At 50.7% G+C, this 22330-nt stretch overlaps 2 protein-coding genes across 2 annotated transcripts in view; both read right to left on the bottom strand.

Moving 5' to 3' along the window:
* Positions 1-1581: 1581 nt before the first annotated feature.
* CPN1 (carboxypeptidase N subunit 1) lies at positions 1582-12836 on the bottom strand. Its single transcript, XM_058810243.1, has 9 exons — positions 12430-12836; positions 9430-9626; positions 8612-8767; positions 7979-8161; positions 6425-6536; positions 5605-5744; positions 5210-5309; positions 3642-3760; positions 1582-1825 (listed from the first exon to the last, which is right to left on the bottom strand). The coding sequence occupies exons 1-9, from the start codon at positions 12650-12652 to the stop codon at positions 1697-1699; spliced, it is 1359 nt and encodes a 452-aa protein (XP_058666226.1). The 5' UTR covers positions 12653-12836; the 3' UTR covers positions 1582-1696.
* A 2865-nt stretch (positions 12837-15701) lies between these two features.
* ENTPD1 (ectonucleoside triphosphate diphosphohydrolase 1) overlaps positions 15702-22330 on the bottom strand; it is a 33470-nt gene continuing 26841 nt past the window's right edge. The window contains exons 8-10 of the mRNA XM_058810273.1: positions 21504-21623; positions 21185-21322; positions 15702-21040 (exon numbers count right to left, since the gene is read on the bottom strand). Coding sequence (XP_058666256.1) covers positions 20834-21040; positions 21185-21322; positions 21504-21623 — 465 coding nt within the window. The 3' untranslated portion in view covers positions 15702-20833. The remainder of the gene's footprint in view (positions 21041-21184; positions 21323-21503; positions 21624-22330) is intronic.

The raw sequence follows: 22330 nt of genomic DNA, 5'->3' as shown, positions 1-22330 counted from the left end.
TTTGTTTCACTTTCCTGGGCCTGGCTTCACTTTGTTTAAATGTTTTCCAGTGTCTGCATACAGTTCTGGTCCTTTCATCCCAGAAAGGGTAATAGAGAGTGGAAGAAAGTTTGGAGGCAGGTAGTAAGGATGCTCAGAGACATGGGAACAGACTGTAGTGAAAGTACAGTAATCACTGTAGTGACTGTAGAGTGAAAAACTGTAGGCTGGGACTCTTCAGCTTGGTAGGACATATGGCAGGGAAGAGGTCTACAAAATCATGAGTGGCCCAGAGAAGATGGGGAGGATTAGCTGTGTCTTCTGACACAAACCTGTCAACTGTTTTTGCCTTGACTGAAGCCTCAAAAGCCTAAGAAATCCCTACCTGGCAGATGTTACATCCAAAGGTTGTGCCCTTTTTAGCCCACCCTTCTTGCAGCACTGGGGGCAAAGCTCATGGCACGTGATTGAGGGGTGTTCTAAAAAATCCTGCCTCAGGAACATTTTGTAACCATGTTTTCACGTGGAGAGCTCAGCCACGGCCAAGTGGAGCTCTACCAAATTGTTCAACACAAAAATATTCAGAGCTGGGAGGAGAAAGAACTGGACAAATCCCAGCCCAGAGAGAGGGACATCCAGAGGGTTGTATATTGCAGGAACCCTTTTGTAGGGGAAACACTTGTGACTGAGACTCTAATTTTTCTGCTGCACTGCCAACCCCACAGCAGCCAGCGAGGGTGACTGATGTGGCCTCTGGGGCTGGTGGTCCTGTTCTAGGGAAGGAGTCTCCCTACTCTCTGACCCTGCCCTGAAGACTGGAATTGAGACAGTCCCACATTTTCTAGCCCAGGGCTCCTTTTACTGCTAGGGTTAGGGTTCCACCTAGGGTTAGGGTTTTGAAAACCACTAAGCCCAGAGCTCCAGGCACACCGGAGCTGTAAAAGGCATCCCAAGGGGAAGACAAAACTGCAAAAACACGCCTTATTCCACAGCTTTCTCCTTTTGACCAGCCTTAGCTCAAGGCTGTATTTACTGCCTAGGCTTAGGGTTCTGAAAACCACAAAGCCCAGAACCCTAACCCTGGGTGGAACCCTAAACGTAGGTCTGGCAGTAAATATAGCCTTGGGCTAAAGCTGGTTCCAAGGAAAAAGCTGTGGAGGAAGCCACATGTTGTGGCAGTTTTGTGTTTCCCTTGGCTTGCCTTTTGCAGCTGCAGTGTGCCTGGAGCTCTGGGCTTTGGGGTTTTCAGAACCCTAAGCCTAGGCAGAACTGTAACCCTGGGCCTAGCAGTAAAAGCTGCCTTTTCAAGTGTCCTTACCTGAGGGTGAAGCATGGTGCTTGCACCCAGAGGACTATTGTTCATGTGCTCCTTTTCTGAGTGCAGCTGACACCAAGGATGGGGTTCATCATCCTTGGAATTCACTCGTGGCATTTCATGTAGGCTGTAGCAACAGTTCAGGAATAAAGAGAGCAGAGCTCTCTGAGATGGAGCAAGTGCAGGAGAAGAACTCAGCACCCACAGACACAATGCCCAGGGAACTGTAGCCCAGGCTCACTTTGTTCTGAATGACTTCACAATTTGCTCAGGGATTAAATACTTCCTTGTTTAATAATCTGGGCTAGTTTCATGCTGAACTGTTGGAAAGTTCACTGGCTGGAATGATCAGCCAGGCCTCATGTAAACGGCTTCCCCAGCTCTCAGCCAAAGGAGCTGTCCTCATCTTTGGGTCCCCCTGCGGGTGGCTCTTGGCACCACCTTCTTCTGAAGGGCTTTGTTCATCCGTGTGCCTGAGGCTTTGCGCTCCGCAGGCTTCCTGACCACTCCTTGTTTGAGCTGGAAATGCACCTGGAGAAAGAATAAAGATAACTGCATTTAATACAGTGTATGTGCTCTTCCGGACCTGCCTCTTCGAAGGGACTCTGGGGCCAAGTCAAACAATAAGGGGTCTCAGCCATTGTTTAAGAAAATCAGTTCTTGAAGCAGCTGTAAATTTTTTTCCTCCTGTGGAAAATATACTAACAATGAACGGTGTTTTTTATGCAGAGTTGCTCCTGTGGCCATGTGATGTCCTAGAATGGTTTGGAAGATGAGCTGTGAATGGCAAGGGACTGAGCTATGTCCTTTATTCTCCTTTTCTCACCAGAGAGTGGACACACAGCATTGCTTTGCATCTCTGTGAGTATTTAATACAGAGGATGGTTTAAGACAGTTCCTTTAAGCATCTTGTTAGCTTAATCAGTCTTTCAGCAACCAGTCCTCCTAGTGGACCCAGGCAAAAAAATTTCGGGAAAGAAACCTCCATCCACTACAGCCACACAAGAGGGAGAAGGGGACAGGGAGTGTGAAAAACACAGCATCAGATAAAGGGGGAATAGGGAGGCCATACAGAAAGTTGAAACTGGAATGGGGCTGCACAGGCTTCTTGGGGGAGGGATGGGGTGAAGAGTGAGAATGGGAGGTGTTGCAGAAATGGGAACTGGAGGCTGGAAAAGAAGGGCTGCTGTGAGAGGAGATATGCAAGAATCAGACCATCAGGGAACAAATCAGTCTTCTACAGTAACACATAAAAAGAAAATCTGTTTTAAAAAGGAAACCCAAAGAGCTGGGTGCTTAACCTAGCAAAACAAAGGACTGGGCTTGACAGCTCCCTATAAATATACTAGGGAATAAACACCAGGCAAGAAAATGAGCTATTTAAAGCACAACATTGGCAGAAGAACAAACAGGCATAAACTGACCATAAATAAATTTAGTACGAAAATTAGAAGGTTTCTAGTCCTGAGAAGAGGGTAGCTCTGGAAGAACTTCAGAGGCTGGGCAGGGTGGGATGAAGCAATGGAAGGTGGGAGAACAACCACAGTGTATTTGCAGCAGAGCCTGACCAGTGCACATACAGTGAAGCAAAGGATGTGCCAGGATGCTGCAGATGGTGGGGGGGTTGGGGTCTGGTCTCTTGAGGAGCCTGCATCTGTCGTTCCACCATGTTCACAAGGCAGCAGCAGGGGCAGGGATCACCACCCACTTTTCTTACAACCAATTTCTAGCTGTCTAGCCAGCTCTCACAAAGGTGCTGTAGGAGACACACCAGTGTCTCAAGAACACTTCATTTCCTGAAGGTGCTTGGCTGCTCTTTGTTTGCACTCAGTTCCCGTTTGTCTCTGGTGCTCTCAGCAAAAAAGAAAGGCAGACTTCAGCCTCTTGCTATGAGTTTGATAACGTGTTTGGTCCCAGGCAGAACGCAGATGATAGCAGAGTGCTGAAACCCACAAAGCTGGGGGGATAACTGAACCCAGGCTGTCTCCACATCATCTTATCCTGGAGAGTGAAGAGGATGGAGGGAGAGCTGAAAAGCAGCAGTCCCAGCCAGCCAGGAGATCTCCCATGGCCAAGAGGCAGAAGGACACAGAGTCTCGTATAGGAGCCCAGTGTAGCTGCAAGGCCTCAGTAAGGAATTGAAAGGCACATGGCATTGTCTTCACTCTGTTCACTGCTGTGAGCTGTGTGGAGCCTTGTCTGCCAAAACAGATAATCTACAGCCTCTGGAAATGCTCTACATCCTATCTCCTTTCTCTGCTGCTCAATAGACATCCCCCACCACACTTCTTTCTCCCTGGGGTGAAGATATTTTGAGAAACCCTTGTGACTATGCAGCCTGACTCACCAATGAAGGTGCAGCTGGGCCCACTGTTGTTGTGACTGTCAGGGGCTGGTACCCCTCTGCAGAGGCTGTGACAGTGTAAGTGCCAGGCAGCAGCAGCCGGAAATAATCTCCCATATCACCTGGAACACAAGGTAGGAAAAGAAAGCATTCAGGATGCTCAGGGAGCAAAGCATAAGACCAGTAATTCTCGCTGAGTTACTTCCTCTAGGATGTGTAGCCTTCAAAACCTGGATTTTTTTTCCCAAATCTGCTGGCTATCTCAAGGCTGGATTCACACCGGTGTACTGCAAGTGATGTCTCATGAGTGCTATGGAGAGGTCAGTCTGCAAGTAAAAGCCAAATGAAAGGGGACTGTACAGCAGCATTGGCTGTGGCTGTGTAGGGGGGCTGCAAAGCTGAGCACTCACCAGTCAGATGACAGCAGACCTAAGGACAATCACAGCTCCAGTCTGACTCCTTATGTATAACACAATCTAATTCCCACCATACACAATTTTGCCACCTTTAGGTTAGCAGGATTTAGTTGCTCATTGGCTCAGCTGCTCCCTGATTCCCTGCATAAGAAAGCCTCAGAAGCACTTGGACAGACTGTGCCCTGGTGTGCTTAGGGACAGGGGACAATCAACAGTGAGGAAACACCACATTATGGATCACTTTGGAAATCTGAGTATAATCCCATCTATGTAACTGGGTAGGTATTGCAAATTGCTACAGAGTGGAGCTGGGAGTGCAGCTTCACCTGAATATGGTAGAACCCTGGTAACAGGGTTAGTTAGGCTGTGAAATATCCATCCCTGAGGTCAGTGAGAATTGGCTGGAGGGAGCAATGGCTGATCAGAGCCAATGCTGGGGAAAATCTTGCTCCAAGCTGGACAGAAGAATTCAGAGGGCCCTTGACAGCCAGCTCTTCTGTGATTTCTTCCACAGTCCCCTTTCCTATGCAGGTTGGCATAATAAGTGCCAAATATTAGTGTTACTGACTCACAGACCTATAGCCAGGAGGAGCTTTAATGATTTCAAATCTGACCTCTGAAGAGCTGTAATATCAGCTATTTTCTGCAGGCAGTCTGCAGTGTTCGGTCTGCTTGGAAGAGGGTGTTCATGGAATGGAGGTTAAAATTGGCCAGCAAGGGAGAAACAACCACAACCTGGGTAACTGTAAAGCGGCACTTAATTCTCAGTCTAAACTTCTCTGGTGTGAACTTTCAGTCTTTCATCTTATTCTTTCTTTTTTCATCTTGTTCTTTGCTATCTTCTGTTTCAACTCTTTGCAGATACTTACAGGCTTGAGTAGATTATCCCCTCAATTGTCCCTCCCAGATAAAATAGGAGCTGAGTTTCTGAAGTCCTTTACAATAAGGATAGTTTGCATTCCAGTTCTCACCTCTGTCCTTCCTAGGCATTCCTAAGCCCACCCTGGTCAAGGATAAGGATAGGCTTGTATTTCTCTAGTGATGTCTTATTTCTTTAGTGTCTTTGGGAAGCAAACCATGATGGCCTCCCATAGTATAGCCTTGCCTGCTAGCTTCACTCACATATTCAGACACATAAGCAGATCAACAACCCACCAGAGGTGATGTCATGGCTGATTCCCTGGACAGAAATCACTGCTCCTGCAATGCCATTGTTGTTCTCATCTGAGACCATCCCTTTGATGCCCTGGTGAACCTGCAGGGAGGGAGACAGATGGATGGGTCAAGGCCCCTCCTTTGCTCAAGAGGGTATTGCCGAGAAGGACAGAGCTTTGGGGACAGCCCTACCTTTCCCTGTACCCTTGGTGATCCTGGCTGTCCCCACCACAGCCAGTCTAGGACACAACAACTTCCCCAAAGAGCACCAACAAGAGCACCCCGTGATGTCCATAACCAACTCTCTTCCACTCCTGGTGCCTACTGGTCCCCTACCACCAGGGCCCATGGGGATCTGCAGGAGAAGGGTGTTGGTCTCAGGACTGTGCCTTTACCTCTTCAATGAAAGCAACAAGGGCCTCTCGGTTGGCCATCCACTGCCTCTCCAGGTCCTCCTCAGGGGGAAACTTATTGCAGCTTAGCTCCAGGGTGATTTCAAAGCAGTTGGTGTAGAGGTAATTGAAGTCCTGCATGCCTGGAAGAGAAGAATACCCTATGGCCAGGGCATGGCTCCCTTCCTATTTCTATGTCCCAGTAATCCTAGCCCATCTTTCTTTGACCAGAACCATCTCATTCTCCTTCTCTGCACCACAGGTGCAGCCTCCTCCCTGCATGACAGTGCAACTAGAGCCTTCTCCACCCATGCAGCCCTCTCCTTGTAGCTGCCAACTCTCTTCTTCAGCTGGATCATTCATTAACCTGCCTTCAGAAGCCCAGGGAGGTTTGGTACCACAGGGGGCCTATATATCTCTTCCAGTTCCTCTTCAATCTTTTGTCTAGTCTTATGTGTTGATTTTTCAGTTTCCTCATGGTGCCTTTTTTAATGAGAGTTTTCAGGAACTAGCAGCTGCCTTCCCTTTGGTCACAGTTTTGGGTTTTGACAGAATTACACCATAGGATTTTCAAATACACTAGCAGATTAATGTTTCCTTTGTCTAGAAGCACATAGGATGAAGGTCTCTGCAGACCTTGGCTTTTTCTGTGGCTCTTTCCCAAGCCATTTCCTGGTCTGAGATACAAAACACCAGAATGGTGTCTAGTAATGGGCACAATCCTATTGCCATAGTCCTTCCCCAACCCATCCTGTCCTGAGGTTTCTTGTCTATCCCTTTACCTCCTTTAGCTGTGGGGGGTGCTCACTGGCCCAGCCCTTACCTTTGCTGAGCGAGTACCAGGATGCCCCATTGGTGATGCCATCAGCAAAGTAGTCCCCGCAGTTCCAGCCCCGGTGCATCCAGCTGTGGGCATATGAGTAGGTCTTGGCCAGCTAGAGGGAGAGCAGCCAGTGGTCACTGCACCAGCCTCACATGGCTGGAGAACCTGCCTGGCTCTGGACAAAACACGCTCCCTCCTTTGCTGAGGAGCACGGGAGGGAAGTCAGACAGGAGAGAGTTCCTGCATTTTACTGCCACAAAATACAACACGAGGTGCCCAGGACCTCTGCAAGACTACAAGGAAGAGCAGTAACCTGGCAAGCTGGAAGCTTGTTGATGGCAAAAGAGCTTCTGCCCTGCTCATACTAAAAAGAGAGGGAGCAGAAGGCACTGGACCTATGGGGGGAAACTTGGCCCCACACAGCAAATGGCACTAATAGAGGAAAAACCTATATGAAGAAAAGCAACCAGTATCAGTCCTGGCAAATACCAGATACATATCGGGGGAATTTCTATTAGGAAAGAGTTTGGGCAAGTTCTGGTTCTAGCAACGACTTGTTTGTTGTCCTTATTAAGATTACTGTTTATTTTTAGACATGAAGGCAGGGCTAAAACTGGGCTGCTGCATCCATGGCCAGTCCTTTGCGTAAGACACAGTTTAAGAGAGACTGGCATTTGCATTTTCTAAGGCAAACTCTATACCCTTTATTATGGTTCAGATTCCAGTGCAATATCATTCTGTTGGCAGGAAAACAGTTACTTCTCTACATTTCTGAGTCGTGAGGCCATGTGGGTATCATTAGCCTACGCCCCAGACTGCAGCATCTTGACATCTGGGTCTGAGCACAGCCGTGATCCCAGGAGGTCCTGACAAGCCCCTGCAGATTCTGCTTCCAGAAAAGGCTGGACTCCAGCTTGGACTTATTTTTCTCATTAACTGTTCTGAGGCAGACTTACTTTTTTCTTATGCTGGGTATTTCCTAATGGAAGCAGTGACTGAAGGCATTGTTTTCTGGGATAATGAAGAAAAACCACAAGTTTCAGCTAGCACTAACAGGATCAACAGCACAGACTGATTCATTCTCTGCTGTCTGCTTATGCTCCTGGAGTCTTGCTGTTTGTTGTAGTTGTTCTTTGCCATCCATAAGCCTCTGCTGGGCACCCACCTCCTTTATCCTGGTATCAACAGGCTCCCAGTCAGCTCTCTAGGAAAAAAACCCTTTGCATTCTAAGATGGTGTGTCGAAGCTGAGTGCAGCTTCCAGCTTGGGAAAAGCAGGTTGTTACTGAGTATACCAGTGGTATTTGGGTTATGGGAAAACCAAGCATGGACAAGGAACGGGCCCCTGAGAGTTAAGCATGGCCTGTCCCTGTGGTGGGACTGTCCTGACCTGGCTCCCGAGCCAGTGGCTGGCAGAAATGCTGTAGTCTGCTAATGATTATTTCCAACACGTTTCTTGGCTCAGCTCCTGCATGATGCAGTGACCAGAGCTCCCATCCAGGCCTCGCTCTGCACCTTGCCAGGGGATGTCCTTGCTCAGCGTGGCTGTGCTCACCTTCTGAAACAGCTTATCATCAGGGGTAGGTGTGTTGACCGTGCGCCGGTGGCTCCTGAACCGCTGGTCCTGGGACTTGTCATAGGGGTAGTTTGCCACCACTGCTCCACCGTGCAGATTGGCCGAGAGCACAAAGTTGTAGCTGCTGATCCACTGGATCACAGCCAATGTCTCTGGCTCCACCTGTAAGGAGAAGAGAGAAGGAGACAGGGAGAAGGAGACGTGCCAGCTGCTGCTCCATGCCAGGCTGTGGTGTGATTGACCATGTCAGACCCTGTCCTGCAATGTGTCTGCTGCAGCCCTTGCAGCTTCCTCTGTTCTCCACCAACTGCCCTGATACACAAGGCAGTTCCCCCAGCTAAACCCCAAAACCTGAGGCACAGGTGTTAGCCAGCATATGCCACCTCCTCTGCCCTGTGCACTGCAGCCTGCTCCCCCAAGCTGGTTGTGATGTCAGCCTCTCCTGGCAGAGGGGCAAGCTGTGATATGGGACCAGGACTGCGTCGTTTCTCTGCAGGCAGAAGGCTCAGAGAAGGAAACAAGCACTGTGCAAGCCAAAGGGCAGTGTATTTGCTTGCATGCTGAGACACTCTAAGAGGATGCTGTAGCCCTCACAGTACCCCAGACTGGTACCTGGCTTTTCCAGTTGTCAGGCAGTGGGATGTGGTGATTTGGCCCGCTGATTTCCCTGCTGTAGTACATGAGGGTGTTGAGGTCAGGAAAGTTGCGGTTCAAGTCCACTCCATTGGCATTGTTCCTCCCTGTCAAGTACCCGTTGCTGTCTGGGCCCTGTGGGGCAAAGGTGCATCACAGGGATGAGTCCAGGTTGGGTGCAGTCACGTTGGGCATCAGAGAATGGCCACTGTAAAAGCACTTCAATGCCTATGAGTTACAACATGTGTTATTGCTGGCAGGGCAATAAAGAGTATTGGTACTGACAGGGAAAATCAATAACAGTATCTTCATTTTTCAGGGTGACAGAGTAAGCCACAAAACAAATAATTTACTTTAGCTGTAAGAGCCACAAATATCTCCCTGAAGTCTAGAAGCACAAAGAAATGGGTGATTTTTTTTCAGGAGTACTAAGGGGCTTATTTCCACCCCCCCATCTCTCATGTCTCTGCCTGCTTACGACAGCAGCATTCAGCTCTCACTTGCCCAGTCTAGGGCAGGGGATTTGCAGTGACCCTTCTGTGACAAATATCTTCCAAGGAGAGTAAGACAGGTATAGGAAGTCTTCTCCATCATCTGCCAAGTTCACCTGTAACAGGACGCACAGCACGAGCTCTCGGCAAGGAGGTGACAAGCAGCAACAGCAGTTGACGGGGACAAATTTGGCAGGGCATGAAAAGAAAGGATTCCCCCTCCTTCTAGCTGCAGTGAAGAGCATCCCAAAGGGATGTGAAGGGCTTTCTGCCCCTACCCTGGAGGAGGTGATCACTGCCTGGTACCTGCTTGGCAGCCACTTCGTACCCGTCGGGGTTCATGGAGGGCATGATGTGGATGCGCGTGTCGTGGATGAGGCGCGTGATCCGCTCGTTGCCCCGGCGGTACTCCTCACACAGGAACTCCGAGAGCTGCAGCAGCAGCTCACGGCCCAGCACTTCGTTCCCGTGCATGTTCCCAACATACTTGAACTCTGGCTCCACTGGAGAAAGCAAGAGAGTGACACCATCAGCCAGGGCTGGGACAGGGGGGAAGAGCAAATGCCTACCACAGGGAGCCCCAGGCAAGCCCAAGGGACACTCGATAAATGGTCTAAAATGACCCTTTCCCTTGCAAAATGCAAACCTCAGTGAGGGAGAGCTGCACAGTTCTCATATGGGCTCCACTGCATTTTGCACAGCACTCTGAGAGCAGCTCAGACTCTCCTCCAGGTTGCTTTGGACCTTTGGAGCACACAAGAAAGAGTATTTGCTGGTGGTTTGGTCTTGGGTTGGTGAAAGGCAGCACAAAACGACCAGGGAGCACTGGCAGGATTGCCCCAGGCTGCCAGGGCCTCAGAGCTCTGGGGCAGGTGGCAGTGGAGGTGACAGACTGTTTCTTCCACATTTGCTCTCAGTGCCCCTCACCAGCCCGGTCCATTCCCAGCTCTGCATCTTTCCTTCCCCTTTACCTGCCTCCGAGATCAAGGCCCTCCTCATCCTCAAGTGAAAAGAGCCTGAAGAAACCCTCAGCAGCTGAGCTGAATATGGATCAAACTGTCCCTCAGGCAGCTCCAGTATGACCAAAAAGGTCTCTTGCCACTGGCTTTTCTAAAATAAGATCTCAAAATACAGACTTGGAGACCACAGGCAGACAGTGCCTGGAACAGGACTTGCTGCTTTGCTGAAGGAGAGGCAGGACATGTGAGGGACAGGTTGTGCTTTCCCAGAGGCCTTTTAAAGCAGTTACTTGTGGGAAAATAAAATGTCACATTGCAGGCTGGAGCCAGCATTGGTAGAATGAAAGACAACAGGGGAATTAAGTTAAAAAGGGAGCCTGGCTGTCACATAAAAGACTCAGGGAAAAAAAAGTGTTGTTACAAATGCTGGCTTGCCAGATCTTGAGACTCCCATTGCACCGTGAGCTTTCTGGACACCAGCAGGGATCAGACATGCAGTGGCAGGGTGTAGCCCTGCTGCCAGGTATGATGTCTGTCAGGATCCTGAGGTAAAAGGCATCACATCCCCAGATTGTGAGCTGCTGCTTGCAAAATCCCCTGTGCCTTTGCTGCATTAAAAAAAAAAATGTCTAATTCAAGCTAAAGATTTTGCTTTTCCACGTTTTTTGATTGCTGTCTCTCAGTGCAAGACACCAGAGGTGAGACACATATTTTGATCTTGTTAGATTTCAGGGACATAAGAACTAATTTAGTTAGATAATCCAGTTATTAAAAACTCAGAAAAATCTTGGGGATATGTGCAGCCTGAAAAGAAGGTTTCAGCAAGGATTCTCTGCTTTGTTTGAGTCTGCAGCAGGATTTGTCAGCCTTTTTCAGTATGCAAATCCCTAAACTTAATGTATATGGGCACACAAACTCTAATTACTGCACACAAACTCTAATTACTGCATGCAAGCCCATTGACTCTGAGCTTGCTTTTCAGAGTTACTTTTCATGTCCTTCAAGGAAATCCAGTTTCCCAAATTCCTCATGCTACTCAAACTGAAAGTGCCAGCCTGACAGTGGCCCATGCTACAAGCAGGGCCACATGTCCATGCTGCCTGCCTGGGGCAGGGGAGATCTGAGTCATCTCCTACAGCCTTTCCGTCTGCTTTCATGTGGTTCTGCAAGTCTAAAAGCCAGTGGTGCACTGCCAGCGCCCTTTGCTCACTCTGCGTTTTGAATCAGCCCTTGATGCACTGTGGAGGGACCCCAGATGCCCTCAGTGCCATGCAGGTTTCCCAGTGCTGAACAGGGCTGTCACAGAGGTAGTAAAGGTGGGAAGCCTCCCATCTCACCTCCTGGCACCCCTGAAAATGACACCATGGGCACAGGACGGGAGCATACACCCCCAGAGCAGAGCTGCCAGACATGGGGTGCTGTGGGGTTTGTGGGGGCTGCTCCTCAGAGGGGGGCACAGGTTCTGCACACCCCTGCAGCCCTGCTGGCAGTTTTCCACGTGACTAGGCTGCCTGCACTTATCAGCCCCTGCGTTTAATCACATCAACCAGGACCTGAAAAGGCAAAAATCCTGCAGAAAGCTCTGTCCTTACCTGCAGCTCAGGGGCACAAGGCAGGGATGCGAGGGAGCCCTGTGTGCAGCCCCCCAGCCTGGAGAGGCAGCTGCTCTCCTCAGCCCCCCAGGGCACCTGGCTGCCAGCAAGGGCTGGCTCGGCAGCATCCCCAAGCTGCTCAGGCAGCAGCTCACGGGGCCATCGCTGCCAGGGCTCCACAGGGCCACGTGGCAGCAGGTGGCGGTCCCCGAGACCAGCCTGTCACTGGGGCCGCACTGCCCACGGGCTGCGAGGGCTGTAGAAGCCCAGGCCCTCTCTGCCAGGATCCCCGCTCGCTGTCCTCCCGGGTTTGCCGTCTGCAGGAGGAAGGGCCGAACACTTTCTGTCCTGTCACCACCCGGCAGCACAGAGCAGAGGGTGGATGCTGCTCTCCTCGCCTGGACAACACTGTTTTGGGAGGGAGAGCGTGGTAGGGCAGGCGGGGTGCTGGGATGGACTCGCCTGCGTTCTTGCATTAGCTTCAACTGAAAACTCAGAGCTGCGTCCAAAGTACGCGCCCGGGCCACGCTGCAGCTCACGCAGGCACAGTGCACGGCACGGGGCGTGTGTGCGGGCCGGGCGGGCCCTGGGCCGGCTGCGGGGTCCCTGCCGGAGACCGCCCCGCCTGGCACCTGGGCACTGCCAGAGTCCCGCCTGGAAAGGGAGATACCCCCACCCAGCGCCCCGGCAGCGCCGCGTGGAAGGGAGCGTGCCGACTCCTCTCGGGGCCGCTGTCCCCTTCCCCCCGTACTCACGGGGCTCGTGGATGCCCGGGTAGTCGCTGAACTCCAGCACGTAGAGGTGCCGGCCCTCGACGCTGCGGCCGATGCTGTAGATGCGGGTGACGTAGGGGCACTGGCTCTGCACGCGGAACAGGGCCTGCACCAGCTCCTCGTAGCGATGGTGGAGGAAGCTGAGGGCGGCCGCCCCCTCGAGCAGGAGCAGGGCTCCCACGAGGGGCCGCAGCCACCGCGCCATCCTCCCGCGGCGCCGGGCGCCCGGACCAGCTCCCAGCCTCGGCTCCCTCCCCGCCGGGAGCTTAAAGTGCAAACTCCAACCAGCTCTTTCCAGCTGCCGAGTGCCAGCCCCCTGCACCTGCGGGCGGGGGGCGGCGGGAGCGGGGCGCGCCGGGGCCCCGCGGCGCAGGAATGCTCCCCCCGCCCGCCCGCCCGCCCGGCCGGCCGGCCGGCCCCCGGCGAGCCCGCTCTCCTCCGCCGGAGAAGTTTCCCCCCGCTCCGGCTCACTTATTAACTGGACAGCAAACAGGGCCCCGCAGCCACTGGCTGTCACCGCAGAAGAAGCGCAGGGCTGGAAAACTGGCTGCGGAGGGCGTCGGGGCTGCCAAGCGCTCGGGGAGCGGCGGGCGGGGGAAGGAGAGAAGAGGAGAGGGGGCCGGCGGGCGGGGGGCTCTGCTCTGCCCGTCACCTCCCGTGGGGCAGGAGCCCAGAGGATCGGGATGGGGATAGCGCCGGGCGGCCTCGCTGCCCGCACGATCCCCGCAGCCCTGCCCGGCGCGGGCAGCTCCCTCCGCTCCTCCCCGCAGCCCGGCCCCGGCTCCGCGCCTCCTTTCCTGCCCCATCTCCTGGGGAAACAGAGCAGGCACCGCCGCGGGTCAGTCGGCCCCTCTGCCCGGCCCGGCTCACCCAGCGATCCCATTGCTCCCGGGACAAACAGAGGCGGCAGGGACTGCATGGCCCTTGCCACAGCTGGCTGCCCGAACTGCCGAGCTGGGACGGTGCAGGGGGAGGGAAGAGCAGAGTGCGATGTGATGCAGGAGCTGTCTGCTGAGCAGGAACCATCACGGAGAGCTCCGCTCCAACAGTCTGCTATCACCCCGCCCTGCTCCGGGAGGCGGCATGAGAAAGAGCTCTGACCGGCGCTGGGCAGGACGACATTGCTTAACTGCATATAGGCAAATGTACATGTCCTGCTGTCTGCAACAAAGGATTGCAAACTGTTTCTGGGTATAGGGGAAGCTGGTTCCTCTCCACCCCTCTGCCATGCTTATCCCAGTGGGCAGCAAACACCTCGTGGTCCCAGCTCTCTGCCCCACAAGGCTAAAACTCCAGCAGCCTAGTGGCTCTGACAGAGGTATTTACTAGGACAACCCTGACACAGAGACCAAACATGAGCACAAACAGCTGAAAAATTTACCATCACGGCTGGACAGGCCAAGAGAAAGGCCCCCTTTGGTAACATGAGCATGCTATTCTGCTATATCTGGGCCATGCTAGAGAGGAGCTCCTCTGGCCACCAGTAATGGGCTGCCCGGGATAGTGCCATGCCAAACATTTGCTTTCCCTTCAGCTTTGAGGTGGATCTGTGCTGCATTGCTCTAATTTCCATGTCAAGGCTTGCTTCTTTCCCAGTGCTTTCTTACCCATTCTCCACATCTGCTTGGACTGCTGTCTTTCTATCTCAGTTTTCCAGGAAGAGCATTGGTCAAACCAAGGAGTCCCTGTTTATAGCCTCTAGCTGCTCTTGATGGCCTCTGATGCAAACAGTACAGGCTGGTGGTCAAGGCACATGGATTGCCTGCTTATGACTTGGCATACTCAGACTTTCCCATATCCAACATTCTTCTGCCCAAGCACCATCATAGTGGTAATTTCTCTCCTTGATCCTCTGCCTTCTTGGTCTTCTTCCCCACCTGCACAGTTCCCTCTTAACCCCTGTTTTTTAAAAAATACCCTTTTGAAGACATGAAAAGAAAAATAAAAATATTACACATACATAGAGATAGCAGAAACCATATTAATACTTTCTGCTAGGTAAGCCCCATCTGCCCCCATCCCTGCTTGTCAGCCAGTCTGAAAGCAGCACACGTTCAGGAGCAGGAATGGCATTGCACCCATCTAAGTGTCAGTGCTGGAGGTGATAGCTTCTCCCAGCACATGCCAGAAACCAAGGCAAAGTAGCTGAAGCTGTGGCGTGGAGAGCATGGGTATGGTAGGACAGTTCTTATCTCTCAGCAAGATGTGTCTGGTGGTATTTTGCAAAGCTGGCAGCCCACAACAGCAGTGGGAAATGCCTTCACCTCCTTCACATCCCTGCTCCCAGGGCTGCTGGGCTCCCGTGGAGCTGCTCTTTCCCCAGGCTTCAGCAATGAAGGCCATGTGAAAGAGTCACGGGCAGGTTTCCAGCACTACCCAGTGTTACTTGGCAGCCAGAGAGTGCTAGGCAGGGCTAGAGTAAAATAGTGCAAGCCCCATGTTTGGCCAGTTTCACCCTCCCCTTTCCCTTCCTAGGCTGCTTTCAGTAGCCTGGGACAGTAGTGGCAGAGTTGGAACTGCAGTGCTGCCAAGGGACACATGAGGAAAACTCTCACTTTCCTATGGAGGCAAGCAGCACTGATATAAGAAACAACAGTAAAAAAAGAAATGCCAGAGCATTAGAGCCTAAAAAGGAGCCATGGGCAAAATCTCATGTGGGTGGAAAACACATCTCACACACTACTAGGTCTGGAGAGTTAGTCAGTGTTATCCGTAGCACAGGGATGGAGGCAGCCTGTCATCAGGCAGCAGGTTTAAGCATACAAAAGGAAAGAGTTTTGCACTAAAGACACCCTGAAATTACATCATCAAACCTGGAAGTTAATGAGTGCAAAAGAGGATAAAATGAATTCATAGAGAACAGAGTCAGAGTTATCAGATCTTGAAGTAATTATTTGATCACAAATTTCCTAAGCCCCTGATGTGTAGAAGAAAAGGATTATGCTGTTTCCCTAGCTATCCCTCTAAATCCTCGCCCACCACACAGCTGGAGACGAGTGCCAATGCCCTGCCTGTTTGATCTGACCTAGCGTGGCCTTTACACATTCTAGGAAAATGACAATAATAAATATGTTTGAAAACACTGATGAAAGCAGAAACAAACAATAGAAGATGTTAGGACTTAGAAACAGTGAAGGAAGTAAATAAAAACTTTATTTGGAAAACACGGCTAATACATCTGGGATGGATCATGCACTCCCCCACCCCCCACCCATATGTTCAAAAATGGAGAGACCTTGAGACAGTGGGAGGAAGAAGGGGAGAAGGAAAGGTCTGTGCCACTGTGGTGAGAGTGAGGGGAATGTCAATGCAAGCCCTGTCTCCCCACCGTTGCATTGCTGATGGGCACAGGCAGCAAGGAGCTGATTCTGCTGGAACTGACCATGGAAAGACTGCATCTGATGGGTTCACTTTAGTTTTGGCCATATTGTTAACACAGGAAGATTGGAAAATTTGAGGAAAGTTCAAGCTAATAGCCATAAGAATGAGCAAACTGTCGGGAGTTCTTGCTGAAAGAAAAATAACAACTGTGACAAGCATTGTTTGCCTTGGCAGAGCTGTGGCTGTGGCTGCACATGGAGACATGCAGCCCTGTGAGCAAGGGGCACAGGCCCACTGTCCTTCACCTGTTAGGGGGTGGAAATGTGGGCTGCAGTGCCAGCATGATGCCAGTGGGGCTGCCTGGGGGAGGGAGAGGGAAAATGAGAACAGAGGACTGCTTCTGTCCAGTTTGCAGTTCTTGGGAGAACAAACTGCTTTGAGGAGGTCAGGATGAAGCTAAGGCAAAGAAAGATGTGGTTTGGGCAGTAGCAGCCTTCCCAGGAGTGAGGCAACCTGTGTGAGGTGCCCAGAGCCTGGGAAAGACCACAGTGCATTTCTCTACCAGGAGGGGATGCTACCCATCCACTGGGATCTTCAGAGCTGACCTAGGAGAGCATTGGGGAACTGGCAAGAGAGGAAATCACATCTCAGGACTTTTCCATGTTTAGTGCCAGAAGCTCCATTCCACTACTGGCAAACTCCCATCTTCTGGAAAACAGCATGAAAACTTTTCTGGCATGAGTTCAGAAGTCTTTATTATGATAAGCATACAGAGGCTTGTGTGTGCATCAAAACAAAGATCCATTTCTTCAGGGTTGGGCCACGGAAAGAAAACACATGGCCTGGGTGGCAGGGACTGCTGTCCTCAGTGTGCTCTCCCCAGTCCCTCCTGAACAGGCTGTGAGCCTGTGACAAATCTGGCAGCCCTGCACAGCCTGCACATCCTGCCTGGCACAGAGCATGGGAAGAACTGGGGCAGAGAGTGAAGGGGCACACATCCGCCAGAACTGCTCCGGGAGAAACTGGAAAGCCCTGGCCAGTGCCAACACTTCAAATCAGCCTTCCAGTGCAGAGGTGATGGCCCCACTTCTGAGAGCTTTCTTCCAAGTGGAGGCCCCACTGTGCTTTGCTGTAGGGCTGGAGAAATCTGCTGTAGCCTGGGCACAGAGGAGAGGCAGCTTTATCCGAGGTACTTAGAGCCTGTGGTGGGGAGCAGTTTTCCTGCAAGAGGTGAGGGTGCTGCAGGTACCCAGGTTCTCTCTTCTGACAAGTTCCAATAGCTTTGCCCCACATTTGACACTCAGCTGAGCATGGCAAAGCTCACAGAGGTCATCAGTCCCAGAGAGACCAGGCTGCTCTTGCACTCTGCAAAGCTATCAACTCCCTCTGCAAGGAACCTCCCCAGAAATGGACCAACCAACACCTGAACCCAAACCAGAGACGCTCATGTCACCTTGCTGCAGCACATCTCAGAGCTTCCTGGGAGCCCAGGAGAGATCTCTCTTCAGGAGAGACCAAAGTCTGGAGTCTTGGCAGCACAGCAGAGCTGAATAGTGAGTAAATATGTGATAGACAGGAACATGTGATGTTAAATGATGCTTTACCCAAGAAAATCAAAATGGTAAAGCAGAAAGTGTCTAGAAATTAAAGCCAGATGCTATCAAATTAGAAATAAGGCACAGATAATTACCAGTGAGGCAGATCAACTGTGTTAACGAGAGAAATGATACATTAATACTGGCATATTTGGAAAGTCCCTCCACTATCATTAATGGTCTTCATGTACATGTTGGGTGGCTCTGGAACACACATTTGAGTTGAATACAGCTGGATCAGATGCAACACAGAAGCAAAGAAATGAATGTTCATAAACTTGATCTCTTTGACCAAAGATTTTGAGTAGTCTCCATGAAAAAAGTCCTGCAATAACAGGAGAAATGTAGAGAAAACAATTGTAGGCCATTCTGTGAGTGTTCACTACCAGGCAGTGACATGCAATGGTCTTGCCCTGACAGGATGCCTTCAGTCAACTGATTCCTGAAGCCTCAGGCTGCTCAACTGGCATGTTGTCACCTCAGAAGTTCTTATCCTGGAGAGACTGATTTATGAATGGGGTCTAAAATTCATAAGGTTTAAAAATATTGTAACATATTTTGCATTTATCTTAGTTCGGGCCCTTTTGGTTGCACTCAAGTCACATTTAAAGCTTAAAAAACCACAAAACTCAAACCAAAAAGTGAGATAATTAATACAGCAGGAGCAAGTGAAGATGTCACTGCTCACCTGGCTCCAGAATCAGTTGCTAACAGTATTAACACTATGGGACTTGCAATGAAGATACAAAACATTGTAAAAGCTCTTCTCCCAGATATTTGACATTTTCCTTTGACATAAATCCCTAGCAGGGACAAGAAGAGCAGACTGGAACAACCTTCCTTTCCACACCAACTTCCACATGAAGTTTTTGCATCAATTTCTGACATGTCCTAATGGATCTGCCAGTTCTCATCACGGACACAGATGAGCAGCTGCCAGATCCCCAAGGAGGTCTCAGGAGAGGACCTGCCCCTCTGCAGGTTTCCGTGCTGTTCACGGGGAGGACGGATGCACCAGCTCACCTGGGAGCTTCTCCAGGGCTCTGCTCTGCTACACGGGCTCCGTATGCAAGGAGGGTGGCATGTCATGGGCTGTGCTGCACGTGAGGCTGTCTGGGTGCCAGAAGCAGCTCTGATCACACGTTTCTCTTGCATGCCTTCCAGCCAAAACCTGCTGCTCCTCTCTCATCTACCTGTCTTTGCTGCAAACAACAGAAGGAGGGCTGCATCCCTAGCTGAATTCCCACATCGCAGTGTATATGCAGATAAACAGAAACTGGTCAGCAGACTCACTGCTGGTGAAAGGGCATTTGCAGATTGAACTGGATAATCTGCTTGGGGCAATATTCTTTGAATAATATGTATTTCAGTGGAGCCACACAGAAGGAAAAATGGCTCATTTTGAGAGACAGTGATGTAGGATGTGAGACAGAGGCTGTTTTGAAATGCCATGGCTGGGAAAAAAGACCAAGTTGCAACAGTCCAGCTGGACTCAAAAGCCTAAAAACTTTCTGTTAAGTGAACAGACCTGGACCAGAGATATATGAATGGATAACATAAGGCGTAGATGAAAACCAGATATGTGCACTATTAGTGACTCAGCTACCTGCTGAAAACTTTGGTGTCCAAGTTTCAGAAATATGTACAACTTTTAAAAGAAGTGGAGTCAAGAGCTGCAAGTGAGGTCAGCTGAGACCACTTTACAGATTGAAAACCAGTCTACTTTAATATAATATAATGACAACTTGCAAGCACCACTGAAGAAAAAGGGATTTTAATAGCAGAGTTACTCAGTCTTTTGGAAATGGGCAGAACAAGATTCAACAGAAGCTGAAGCCACCTAATTCAGAGCAAAAATAAGACACAGGTTTTTGGAAGAACAATGATCTGCCCAAAGACCTTAGGACAGGGTAGATTTTTCCCTTACCTTTAGGTCCTTCAATAGGGCTTCTACTTCCAGGCATGAAGTAGAAATAACTGTGTGACATTTTCCATCCTGGACTATGCCGAGGGACAGACTGGGAGAGCTCTGTGTCTGTGCTTGCCTGAACGAGAAGGCATTGTTGGGGTTGCACATCCTGACCCCCTCCACACTGCCTGCACCTCTGCTTGGGGAAGGAGGTGAGTATTTGCTGTGCCTTCCTCTCTGCAATATCTGCTTCCTTTTTGCCTCCACATTTACAGGTCATTAGGAGAAGAGATTTCTGAGATTTTGTGGGAGGTAGACAGGCACCAGTGGTTTCTGAGTGTTTTTTAAAAAATGGATTTCTGACTTACCTCTCTTTTTTTTTTTTGGACCAAGAAATGGAAAAATGGAAGAAAGTGATTCATAGACTCAATCAGTGGCATCGTCCTGGTTGTGTGGGCTGCAGTATGTGCACTCACAAGCCCTGGGTCTTGTGGCCATAGGATAAGCCTGTGCTATGAGGAAAGGAAAGGCAAATCTTCACTAATTTTGCTGGTGGAAAGAGTGGTTCAATCCGTGCATTCTCATGCTGGTTAACTACTGCCAGCTGCCTACAGGAACATTAACTAATAAACACTTTCCCTAGATTGGAGGCTGTTGTGTTATCAGCACAGTGACCCTGGATTGCTTTAGTGGGTGATACCTGAGGGCACACTGATCACACCAGAGTCCCTGCAGGCACAGACAATCACTACTGGCCAAGGAACCTGGGCCAATACAAGCTCTTCCTACAAAAAGCAGCAATGCCTGGTTGGGAACTTGTGGCTTGATGTACCTTAGGGACACAGGAATGGCTCAGTGCAACAGTGAGCCAGCTTTGGTCCAGCAACAACATCAGGAAGACGTGGGGAAAAGGCATTTTGCCACCTGCAAAAGGAGCTGACAGCAGACAGAGCCCAGCTGAGGGCTGATGACCACAAGCATGCTCAGTTTCTTCATCCTCATCCCTTCTTTTCCCAGAGTGGCATTTGGGAGCCTGACCCACCTTCAGGGACCAGCCAGGTGCAAGAGCTGTACCCAGCTGTAGCTGCTAGAGCTCAGGGCCAGGGAGGGGAGCAGAGGCGTGCTGGTGCAGAAAGGGCTCTTGGAACAGTTTCAGCGGAGAAGGAGCAGGATCACCCTGGATGTGACAGCTCCCAAGAGCTCGGTGGGATGTGTGACCCTGAGATAACCCTTGCAGGAGCACTGGCTCCCAAAGATTGCTGCCACTTTTCTCTTTATAATGCTGTGCACAAGGCAGAAACCAACAAGCAGCAAAGTTTCCTTGAATGAAAGCACAACCCACTCAAGGAGGGGACACGAGCTTGTCTGTCCTTGGCAGAGAAGGTGGCGATCCTGATGTCCCAACATCTGTCAGTGCAAGTGTGATTCAGAAGAAATAAATGCCCTTGTTGTACAGTCAGAAGCTTCAGTGAGAGGGACTCTGCTGTACAGCCTGCTCTGCTGGGGTCTCCTAGCCCTGAGCAGCCAGGATGACATGGCTCCTCTCGCCTTCAGGTTCTTCCTAAACAATCCCCTTCTGCAGGCACTTGGGCTTGTGGAAGAGAAGCCAGGCAAACAGGAGCACAGACACCAGCACGAGGGAGCACAGCACCATCAGCCCCACATAGCTGCCGTGGGAGAGAGGGGGCCCGGCTGGCTCCTCTGCAGGGATCATGTTGGTCAGGTTCAGCATGTAGCCCAGGGTCCAACCTGCATCACTGCTGCCAATCTGAAACAGAAAAGCAGAGTCAGTGCTGGGAGGCTGCCTAGGGCATTGCCTGAGCAGTGGCACCCCTTGGGATCAAGGGCCACGCTGTGTGGCAGAGGCTGCAGAGAACTGCTGGGGTAGAGCCCTCCCCACCACAAAACACACCTTTCCAAGGAAGTGGATCATTTGCCAGTTGTCTTCAGTGAACTCATAGCCATTTTCCAGGAGAGAGAGGATATAGGCTCCAGAGAAGCAATATTCACTCAGGTACTTTTCTTTGATGTGGTGATATGCTGTCTTCACCTAGGGAAGGAGGCAATCACCAGACTGTAAAACACACCTTCCCACTGCTCCAGCTTGTGCCCGAGCATCCACTGCAGGTGCTGGGGGGATCTTCCCCACCTTGCTCTGGAAATTAATCCCAGCCATTTATCCCACAGAAAAATATCAGCAGCCCCAGTGTACTGCAACAAGCATGGCTCACCTCTTGCCAAGGCCGGGCACAGAAGCTCTCAATGGTGCTGATCACTTTGTTCAGGGCAAAGGGGTTTGGTTCACTGGTCAGGTTCAAAAAGTTCATCACAAAATAGAAAGCAGAAAAAGCCTGAAGGAGAAAGGTTCTTTTAATCTGACTAAGCCACAAATTCCACAAATGAAAATGAGTTTATAGATAGAGAAATATAAGAAACAATATCACACACATAAAAGCAGGAATGTTTTCAAGAGTGATGTCATTTTGAGGGACATGGCTCAGAGCTGCTGAGAGATGGAGGTAGGAATTATGATATCCTGAAGAACTTCTGTGAGCTCTCTCCTTTATGTGTGCCAGTGGCACACAGTGAATGCTGATTGCCATCACAACCCCATTTTGGCAACTGAGTAAGATGAGTGCACAATGAATATCACCACAAAGAGCAGGGGTGATGGTCTGAAAGGATTGTACAGAGCCCCATCATATAAACCAAGGTCCAGAAACCCCATCTGTGACCATGGCCAGTAGCTGATAAGTAGGAGGCAGCTTAGGAGCAGGGCAAGATTGTACTAGCAGTTCGCTGGAAAGCCTCACAATCGCTGAGCAGCTCTTTGCAGCTCTAGGACTGATGGTCAGCATGGTGTCACACATAATGTGTGTTCAGAGTGTGCCCTGTCTCCTCATCATGTCTGGGAGGCAGACAGGTGAGCTGACTGGTTTCAGTAGCACTCAGACACACTGCTGGGTGAATTTCAGGTCTGGTGGCACCACTGACCTCAGCAGACAAGGTTGCAGGAGCAGTGTTCCTGCCTGCAGCAGGCTCTCCTGCCTCTGGTGCT

Source organism: Ammospiza caudacuta, chromosome 9 (genome assembly GCF_027887145.1).
Source record: "Ammospiza caudacuta isolate bAmmCau1 chromosome 9, bAmmCau1.pri, whole genome shotgun sequence".
NCBI classification, from domain to species: domain Eukaryota; kingdom Metazoa; phylum Chordata; class Aves; order Passeriformes; family Passerellidae; genus Ammospiza; species Ammospiza caudacuta.
Note: the sequence above shows the minus strand (reverse complement) of the source record. Positions and strands in the feature narration are given on the sequence as shown.